We start from the raw sequence: 10,549 nt of genomic DNA, 5'->3' as shown, positions 1-10,549 counted from the left end.
CAATGTGGATCAATATCGCTTAAAGGGATTATGCCATGTTCATACTTAGCTATCATGTGGCGACAAGGGAGTCCCATGGACTTCATCATGTTGCAAACACACACCTCGTCCGGGTTGGTTCCCCATATGTCAATCAAATTCACCTCAACTATTAACCTCTTGATGCAAGCATGTGAAACATTATGGTGGAGTCCCTTGAAAAAACGAAGGTCCGCCATTTTCTTGATGTTACCATCTTTGTCTACAATCTTTTTGTACTTCGTGATGCGGCTTTTTTGGAACTTCTCTTTAATTCTCTCAATATCGCGGTTAAAGTAACTCTCCATTGCGTTGAACACAACCACAAAATTATCGACACATCCAAAGAGATTTTTCTTCAACCGGTGGTGAGCCGATTCTACCAAACTTGTCGCTCGATTCCCAAAGTGTTTATAGTTGTTGGTAAAAGCATAAACAAAGCGCTCTTTATGCGGTTCCAACCATTGCTCCACCACATACGTTATTATATCCTCCGGATATTCGGGGCTAGACCAATGTTCTCTAAATTCGGAAAGATTAAGATAATACTCTTCTTCGGTGAGAGACCAAGTCAATGCCTCCCATTCCCCGGAGAAGGCAACCCATTTAGCATGATTGATGGTATATTGTTTATCGAATGCCTCTTTTGCATCCGCTTGTTTATCTTCCGGTAGCTTGCTAATCTCTTCCAATCCTATCCTCTTAGGTGGACAAAGTTGAGGCTTGCTCCTATTCATCACATTGCACCATATATGAAATGTACAAAGCATATTATGTGCTAATGGGAAGATTTTCTCTATTGAGTTCATCAATGCTACTTCATTGCCCGTCACTATAACCCCGGGGATCTCATCATCTCGGTAGATCGCCTTCACTTGTTGTAACGACCAAGTGTAACTTGGTTCTTGCTCGTCCTTTAGAAAACAAAAAGCAACGGTAAACGGTGACTTCGTCGACGTACAACCAACAATGTTCAACAATGGCATCTCGTATTTGTTTGTCTTGTAAGTGCAATCCATTATAAGAACTTCATGGAAGGATTGAGCCAATTGAACACTCTTCGGATAGGAAATGAAGAGATGAGTTATTTCTTCCTTCGGACCTACCTTCTTTTGAACCGCGTAGCCTTTCTCTTGAGCCAAAAAATAATAATTTTTGCATTACTTGTCTATCCTTCCATTCATTCCTTTTAATCGTCTCAATTGCATTGTAAATGGTGTACAAAGATGATACGTTACCCGGGTTATCTTGATTTAATAAGCGAAGCATTGTGGAAGGTGGAATACTCAATTTCCTATACTCGGCTATTTTTTCCATTTCTTGAGGAGTGAACCTTGCGGTCATTGCATGCCCTTCAAGATCATCCGGACGATCGTGGTTATGACTACCTACCACCTTATCCATAGCTAGAAACCATTTCTTTGCTAATTTGTTCCAGCTAAATACTAGCTTGAACGGACATTTGATTTTCTTTGAGCACGTTGTGTTCTTCCTCGTCGTCTTTCCTTTATACTCATAACCCTTCCTCTTGTGACTAACATCGGGATCTCAACTTCTCTCACAAACCATTTCAAAACGAGTCTTGCTTTCTTTTCCATTCAAAACCAAGACGCAATTGACTCTCTTGGCATGTTCTCTAGCCCAATTCTTCGCATCAATAGGTAAGTCAAATACCAACTCATTAGCATAGTGATGAGATGTATCTTCGAACAACATACCAATCGGAGAAGGTTGATCATGCATTGGTATAGGTTGGGATTCATCTACAAAAAATGTAACGATATCAATGCAATCACAATTAAGTTCGATTGCATAATAATTTTATCGGGAAAACCGAACTCTTCGTTCGGTTGGTTAAGCAAGTTACCAAGCAACCGAACAAATAGAGTTCGGTAACATGTGAATTTTATCGCAACAAACGAACTACGTGTTCGGTTACTTTGTATTTTATGTTGATAGCCGAACTAGATACTGGAACTTCAGATTTTTTTTGTTTGTTAAGTTCGGCTGGTTATTCTGTTAGGTTCAAGTTTGCGAAACAACCGAACTTGTTAAACGTAGTTCGGTTAGATAGTTGGTACATGCATTTTGCGAACCAACCGAACTTTACACACTTAGTTAAACTTTATTGTACGTAAAGTTCGGTTAGTTGAGAACAAACCGAACATAACACTGTAAGTCAGAACTTCCATTAATATGGAGTTCGGTAACCTGCGTGTTTGGATCAAGCAATCGAACTACACCTTGAAATGAGTTCGGTTACTTATTCATCTCACAAGGCAACCGAACTACACCTTCATAACAGTTCGGTTACATGTTCTTCATATAATTTAACCGAACTGTTCAAAATCCAGTTCAAAACTTCACATTTTTGGGTAAGTTTTTTACCAATTCAACATACATTATCTAAGTTTGGAGCATACCTGGACACCCAAATACTCTTCCTCCGGTTGTGGTTGATAAAATCCATCATTTTCATCTTGAGTTTGATTTTGGGGAAGAATACAATCACCATCTAAGAAATAACTCAAATCCGGATCATTTTGAAGATTAAACAAATATTCTAGGAGATGATGAAAATGAAGAATCAGATGAGTTTTCATCACTTGAATACTCAAACTTAGTGAATTGGAAAGAAAAAAAGTATTTTCCATGTTTTTCTCCTTCATCTTCTCTAACTTTACTCTCTCAATAATTCTACTCATCTAATAAAAAACCCATCTTTTAATTTAATCTCACTAATTATTTTTAACAAAATCATTTCACTAATTATTTCACTAATCATAATCCAAAATTAATCAGGAAGATAATTTAGGTATTAATATAAATATCTAGATAAGGGGTCACCTAAATTTACTTCTAATGTCTTTATCCAAAATAAAACCATGATCCCAAAAAAACCGTTCTAGAAGAAACAGGACCCATTTCTAAACAAATTTCCAATCTTTTGAAAGGCAATATCTGATTTCATACTAAAAAGCTCTCAAAAACAAACTGAACACTCCACTCAATATATCTTCTCCATTCTTCCTCTATCTCACTCTTCACTATTTCTTTTTTTTTTTCTAGTGAAGAGTGGAGGGGACATACACATAATCTAATTTCATACTGCACTGGGCCTTGTTTTAGGTGGACAAGGAATCCCCCGGTGGGATCATCAACTTACATAAATCATCTCAAGAAGATTTTGTTTTTTACAATTAGTTCTTCATTATATAAACACTTTAAGTTGCTTTTTATCTATTGCTCTCACTCAATCCATCCATTTTCAATCTTCCTATAAAGCAAAAGCAGATGTTTTACTAACCCCATAATTTTTCCTTCTTTTCTCCCCTCCTGCATTTTGAAGCAAACAATATAATCATTAACTACAGTGATAAAAACAGGTGCATCAGTCTGGTTTCAAAATTCTTCAACATCCTAATTTCTATTGTTCAGTAAAAAAAATATAAAAATAATAAAAATATAACATGGGTAACTTTCTTTTACAGTGGAGTGAATAGATTTGTCTTTGCTTTCTCTTCTTTTGTCAAATCAGGAAATAGAACTTTGTTGGGAGTATACTAGTTAAAGGTCACATTCCCTCCACAGTAAGTAGATTAAATCATTTAGGTAAAAAGAAAAAGAACCTAACAAATGGGGAGATTGTGGAAGCAAAGAAATATAGAAGAGGAAGGACTAGTAGATGTGATAATGGAGGAGGGGAGTAACTTTGACATTGGACAAGGATTTTGCATTTCAAACATTAGTTGCCACATTTCTTGCACTTCTGCATGGTTCTCCCTCCCGACTATTATCTTACTTCTCCTCATTCTGGCGAAGGTGATGACCTCAATAAGTTCTTCGAGTGAAAGTTTATCAATCAATTCCATGACTTGTTCAAGCAGGGTTTCAGTTCCATATGCAAACTTGTATAGGTTCCTCACCGGAACTCTTTGTGGTTTCCTCAAGATATCCTCATCGGTTAAATCGGGATTGTGGAATGGTAGGTATCCGAAGTCCATTCTACAAAAAAAAAAAAAAATCAAGTTAACAATCGGTTCATAAAGAAATATAGGTAACCCGATTCTTAAGAAACAACCAAAATCGGTTTATGTGGTACATGTATAAAATCCGATTCTGGAAGAAAGATGAAAAGACTATACTATTTGGATTATACATGTTACATATACAAACCGATTCTGACTATATATTTTCATATTTCATTTCTAAGCAAGAATCGGATAACGTTAATCCTAATGTAACCCGATTGTTGTCCATGCTCTTCATGGCCGGGAAAAAAAAATCCAGAATCGGTTTACTCGATAGGTCAATAAAAACCAATTCTGGAGTGAATCAGAGTTTTGACTTGTCAAAAACGATGATTTAAAGATGTAAATCAATAAGATAAGAAGATGGGTTGATGGAGATTACCTTCTTCTTGGTTGGATTGAAGATCGCCAGAGTAGAGGATGGAAAAAAATTGATTAGGGTTTTGAGAATTTGGAAAGTTTATGATATTTGTGGAAAGATTTTTTAGGTTTAGGTTTTTTTGATTTTGGATTTACCAAAAATAAAAAGATTAGAATTTATATGAGTGAGATTTAGAAATTAATGTGGGGATAAATTAGTATTTTTGATAAGATTTGGGTGCTTATAGTAATTTGGGGTGTGAGAAGGAAAAACCTATAGGCCCCAATTAAGTCATATAGGTCCCAATTTAACCAGGTTGAAAAATGGGGTTCCAGTGCTCGTGGACTCTAAGCCTTGGACATATTTTCTGACCCATGACCGGGGTTTGCATTGATACAAAATGTACCATGTTCCGCCAAGACTTTCAAAAGATTTAGCTTTCATAGTATTTTCAACACAACAATCAAAGATCTTTGTACAAAAAACTTACATCAACTCCAAAAGAAAAGAAAAGGGTATATTCATCTCAAAAATCTCATCCACCAAACAATGACACAAGATTGTGCCATTGAAAATGACCCTTGTGGTTGGGGGTGCGAGTTTATGCACATTTATTTATGCATTTTCCATACCATCAAAGTGGTACAAATAATTCGTACTCCATGTTGGGCCAAGACCACAAAATGACCTATAAGCTTTAACTCTATATTTTCAACACAGCAATTAAAGATTATAAGTACAAAAACACACATCAACCAGATAAAAAGAAAAGAAAAACTTTCATTTTACTACAATTCAATACAACAATGATGGAATCATTGTAAGGTTTTTATACATCAAGATTAAACAAATGAAGAATGGGCCCCCCACCATAACCAACCCTATATAAATTGTGGAAATAAAAGTAGAAGTTATATAAGAAAAATGGATTGCCACAAAACTCCAATACATGTATCAGTCACCATAAGATATGGTCGGTTTTCCAATAGATATACAATCTCTTTGTTGTACCTCCCACTCTCTATTCCCCAACCACCAATAACTCAAGAGAAGGGGTCGACTTTTGTTGGTGTACTACCCCCAAAATCTTTTTTAAACTAATAGTACAATGCAAAGTAAAGAAATCAGAATATGTCGCATGTCCTAATCACCAATAACCTAACCAGGATTTGGCTTTTCCTGGCTCTTTGGCCCTCAAAAGTCTAGAAAACACTTGTTCACTTGGCCTAGTCTGTTAATTATTTTTGGGTAGGAGATCCATCAGATAGACACAGATTAGGAGAATGAGTGGTTGAAAACACATACCATTATATTTTTCTAAAGAATTTTTTCTTAGGGAATATTGTACATGCCGGATATAGATTATTCAAAAAAAAAAATTTTAGAATAATGTCGTGCATTACAAAAGTTGCATATAAAAAATATCATTTTCTGAGAAAAAGAAATCCGTAGGTTGAGTGGGGATGGGGAAGAAGAACTGATTCAGGGTGTGAGAATGAGAAAAGGCCATGGAGGAAAGAAATGATTACTTAAAACAAAACACTAAAGTGAGGAGTGGGCCTCGGAAAATTTTTGTATAGACATAGAAGAAACAGGACCCATTTCTAAACAAATTGCCAATCTTTTGAAAGGCAATATCTGATTTCATACTAAAAAGCTCTCAAAAACAAACAGAACACTCCACTCAATATATCTTTATCATTCTTCCTCTATCTCACTCTTCGCTATTTCCTTTTCATAGTGAAGAGTGGAGGGGACATACACATAATCTAATTTCATACTGCACTGGGCCTTTTTTTTTTAGGTGGACAAGGAATCACCCAGTGGGATCATCAACTTACATAAATCATCTCAAGAAGATTTTGTTTTCTACAATTAGTTCTTGATTATATAAACACTTTAAGTTGCTTTTTATCTATTGCTCTCACTCACTCCATCCATCCTTCAATCTTCCTATAAAGCAAAAGCAGATGTTTTACTAACCCCATAATTTTTCCTTCTTTTCTCCCCTCCTGTATTTTGAAGCAAACAATAATACAATCATGAAGTACAGTAACAAAAATAGAAAAAAAAAAGAAAATAAGTGCATCAGTCTGGTTTCAAAATTCTTCAGCATCCTAGTTTCTATTGTTCACTAAAAAAATATAAAAACAGTTTCTCTTATGGTGGAGTAAATAGATTCGTTTTTGCTTTCTCTTCTTTTGTCAAATCAGGAAATGGAACTTTGTTGGGAGTATACTAGTTAAAAGTCACATTACATTAAATCATTTTGGTAAAAAGAAAAAGAACCTAACAAATGGGAAGATTGTGGAAGCAAAGAAACAAAGAAGAAGAGGAAAGACTAGTAGATGTGATAATGGAGGGGAGTAATAACTTTTACATTGGACAAGGATTGATGTTATTTTCTGGAATGACCTGCACAGTTCGGATAGTGAAAGTAAAAGAGTGAAAAAAAAAGAAGAAGAAGTGGGATTTGGAAAAGCAAGTCTTGGTTGCCTTTGAGTGATGATGATGAACAGAGGTGGGTGGGGGCAAGATCATGATAAGTCCCTCTCTGTTGCAACCCTGAGGAGAGAACCTTTATTCAACAATACAGAGTTTGTCTGTGGCAGCGACATTGATTTTCTTTTGAGACTACAAAAATGTACTGAAAAACTCGAAATATACATAATGTGGGTTCTGTGTTCTTCCTAGGCTAAGCTTTTTTGTGAACCCTTGTTGTGGATACGCCAACAAACGGCAAGGTCCCCCCCTTCCCTTCATGATATACACCTACTTACGACATCAACTTGTTAAGCGTCGTGTGGGTAAAATTGATGCTAAGTTTCACATATCCGTTAAGAAATGGTAAGCTACAAAGTTCATAGTGCAAAAGGTATTCTAACTACTAAGGGTGGGGTTTCGTGTTCTAGCTTAGTGTAAACCTATTCGCCTTGGTGTGTTTTTGTGCAGTGTTTTGTGTGTCCTAAAAGAATATGTAATAAGCGTCGTCTAGAACATTTGCAATGACAGTGACCGTAGTTAGATTTGACATCATAAATTAGGCAATAATATTCCATTACTGATAGTAAAATCCAATTGCAGGTAAATAAACTATGTGTTTTAACGAATATTCGAACATATCTATCATGAGTTAAGAGTTAGAGATACTAGAAGGATGGTTAACTTACTTCCTTTATGATCTAGGAGGGGTAGCTTGCTTGAACGCGACAGTTGGAGCTATCCGGGAACTTCTCCTTTGATGCTCCAGTATCAGTTCTCCAGCAAACCAGTCTAATTTCTCGAAATTGGTCTGTTGTGCAATCCTCTTCCCTCCAAAGAGCACAGACTCAACGTTCTTTTGTTTTAACATGTCCTCCGCAAGTCCAACAAGCATCTTCGAGTTTCTAGAACCCGAATCGGAATCCAAACTTATCCCTGAACTGCGTGAACTCGACCCATCCGCCTGAAGTTCATAACAAAACACACAATGTACGGTCAAAACAAACACCCTATACGTCAGACGAAAAGCCAATTTTACCTTACGATGACTTCATAAACTCAAATGCACGTAGTTTGAATTGGTACAACAGGAAAATGGCTAGGAAGATGATGCAGAAATCTATCTTTTAGGATTTGGTCTGTGTCAATGAGTCAGCCGGGGGGGGGGGCCATGAGAGTAAATGTAAAGATCTGAATTGTGAATTATTATTCATGACGAACTGAAGAAAGATAATCCAAATTTGCAAAATCCCTTATGAAATTCATGTGGGCACAAGTTTTGTGTACAGTAATAGCAAAACAAGAGCACATTCCTGAGCTATACAGCACATATTTTTGTACCCATAACCCGTCCCTGTTTTGAAAACCACTGCTTCTCTTTTCTCTATATTCTCCATGACACCTTGTTGTGCTAAGGTAAACACTCCCTTTCAATGTACTACTACCACCTCAATCCGTAAACCCACACTGAACCCTTTCTTAATTGCTATGAATTACATTGAATTGAATCAAGCAAACCAAGATATCACCAATGACTTAAAAAAAATACGCAATTATAGTTGAATGAACATGAAATGTGTACCTGAATACGGACGTAATTAGTGCTTCGGCTTTGCCCAAATGCCATTGCAACAGCTTGATCAACTAAATCACCAGCACCATCACCAGCAATTCTAGCCATAGGTCTAGCCCATTCTTTAGCTTTCCACCCTTTAACCTGTTCATAATCATAGTTCCCATCCAGAAGCTGACCGCTCCCTAATGACAAAACCAGCAAATCCTCAACCCCTCTAACAAATGGAAACTCCTGTTTATTATGCAACACGTGCGTAATCGCCGCCGCGGTCGGATTATTCATCGTTAAACCACCGTCCACCGCTACACATCTCGTCTGCCCGTCGACGGAACGCAACGACACGGGATCAAATACCGACGGCTTTGCCGATGTTGCACGACAAACTTCCCATAGTCTAAAATCAAAACTCTCATTTTCTAGAGCGTCTGCTCTTGAGAAGAGAAATGGTGATGAACTTGATAAATCATAACAGGGGATTAAAACTGGTTTTAATGTATCTTTTAAGGTTAAATTTCTTCCTCCATTGTCTTTAAATGCTTCTTTCAATACTTTTTCTAACTTAATCGTTGAATTTCCTTCATCACCACCACCACTGCTACACCCTTTAAACCGCCGCAACAACCTTCCTCCGGTACTCGAAGAACTCGACGACGACGATTTAAAAATGATTTTTCCTTGTTCCATCAAAAACTTCCATGTATCAGCCGCTTCAAAAATCGGTACATTCTTCTTCTTCGTATCTTCATCACCTCCGCTGCCGCCGCCGCCTTTAGTGGCAAACAACATTGCAGTAAAAATCCCACCAATACCTGTACCAGCACCAACATCAAAATAATCGGCAAGTCTAGCTTCGGAATTACCAGATTTCTTCTTCAAACAAGATTCTAAATAGGTTAATGCTTTTCCTGATAGAATCCCTTGCATTTCACCACCATCAATCGAAAGTATACAAATTTTTCCTCTTGATTGACCATTCTTATCATATTTCCTTTCGATTACTTCTGTTACAGGTTTCGGTAACCAGAATTTATCTCCGTGATGATCATCATCGTATCCGAATAAGAATTTGCTTTCGAGAATGGAGAATATCTCGTAGCTGAGTTTATCTGTATCAAAACTTGGGTCTCTAGATTCTGATGATACAACGTGATGATTCTTCACTACCATCGACTCCATTGTTGAAGAAGAGAAAGATTTAAGGGGAAAAAAAACCAGAGGTGTTAATTTTCTTGATTTTTTCTTCTCACATTATACATTATTTTTCATCATTTTCGAGAATCTAAAATTAAAACAATAAAGACGATTTAATTGGCTATTTACTCGGAATCATCATTCATCATTTCTCAATGAAAATAAGAAATTAAATCTCTTTGATCATTGATTACTCTCTGCAACTTCTTCTCTTCCTGTATAAAAATCTTGATACGCTTTTTGGGAACTTATAAGAAGAATTGTTTATTTATGACGATTTTATCCTTGTTGTCTGAGATTCTTGGCTATCTAAGAATTTAATGATATGGAGAAGTAGAAAGACAAACAACATTTTTGAAGATGAAGAAGATGGAGGAGCTTTGGAACAGAGACATTTAATGATGTGGGGCCAACATGTAGTGGTCCCCAGCCAGGCCCCTCCCTAGTGAAATGAAATACCTATTGTTAACTGTTTTTTGTGAATCTGCAGGGTGGGTATATCATTTGTAGAGAGGAGAGGAGAGGAGAGGACCATCATTACAGGGTGAGAGGGTGGGATTTGGTTGAATCAATAGGCTTGTATTGGATTGCTATTATAGGGCTGTCTTAGTCATTCCTAGTCATAATCATCAAGAATTTTTGTCTATTTTGGATTTGGTTCATGCAGATGCTGCTGCTGGTGATAGGCTGGTCAGTGGTGTACTGCCTGTGGGAGTTTTTTTTGTTTATTTTTGTTACAAAGATTTTCTAGGATTCTTATCAATGATGAATATAGCCTAGAAATCCTAAATAAATGAGTAGTAGTTTAAAGACTATTGTTCTACTTAATCAAAAAAAAAAAAGGTGATAAATAGGTATAAAACATTTGTGTTACTATTACTATGTAAACCA

General features: G+C 36.6%; 1 protein-coding gene across 1 annotated transcript; it reads right to left on the bottom strand.

Annotated features, from left to right (window-relative positions):
• Positions 1-5,939: 5,939 nt before the first annotated feature.
• LOC113313479 (patatin-like protein 7) lies at positions 5,940-10,154 on the bottom strand. The gene is made up of 3 exons (XM_026562262.1): positions 8,474-10,154; positions 7,581-7,855; positions 5,940-6,422 (listed from the first exon to the last, which is right to left on the bottom strand). The coding sequence occupies exons 1-2, from the start codon at positions 9,641-9,643 to the stop codon at positions 7,586-7,588; spliced, it is 1,440 nt and encodes a 479-aa protein (XP_026418047.1). The 5' UTR covers positions 9,644-10,154; the 3' UTR covers positions 5,940-6,422; positions 7,581-7,585.
• Positions 10,155-10,549: the final 395 nt, after the last annotated feature.

Source organism: Papaver somniferum, chromosome 9, assembly GCF_003573695.1.
Source record: "Papaver somniferum cultivar HN1 chromosome 9, ASM357369v1, whole genome shotgun sequence".
Classification (NCBI taxonomy): Eukaryota; Viridiplantae; Streptophyta; class Magnoliopsida; order Ranunculales; family Papaveraceae; genus Papaver; species Papaver somniferum.
The sequence above is the reverse complement of the archived record's forward strand: the minus strand, read 5'-3'. Positions and strand labels throughout refer to the sequence as shown.

Coding starts and splice junctions, on each gene's coding strand:
- LOC113313479 (XM_026562262.1), bottom strand. CDS start 9,643: ATGGAGTCGATGGTAGTGAAGAATCATCACGTTGTATCATCAGAATCT. Junction 7,856..8,473: donor CTAATTACGTCCGTATTCAG/GTACACATTTCA, acceptor TATGAACTTCAG/GCGGATGGGTCGAGTTCACG.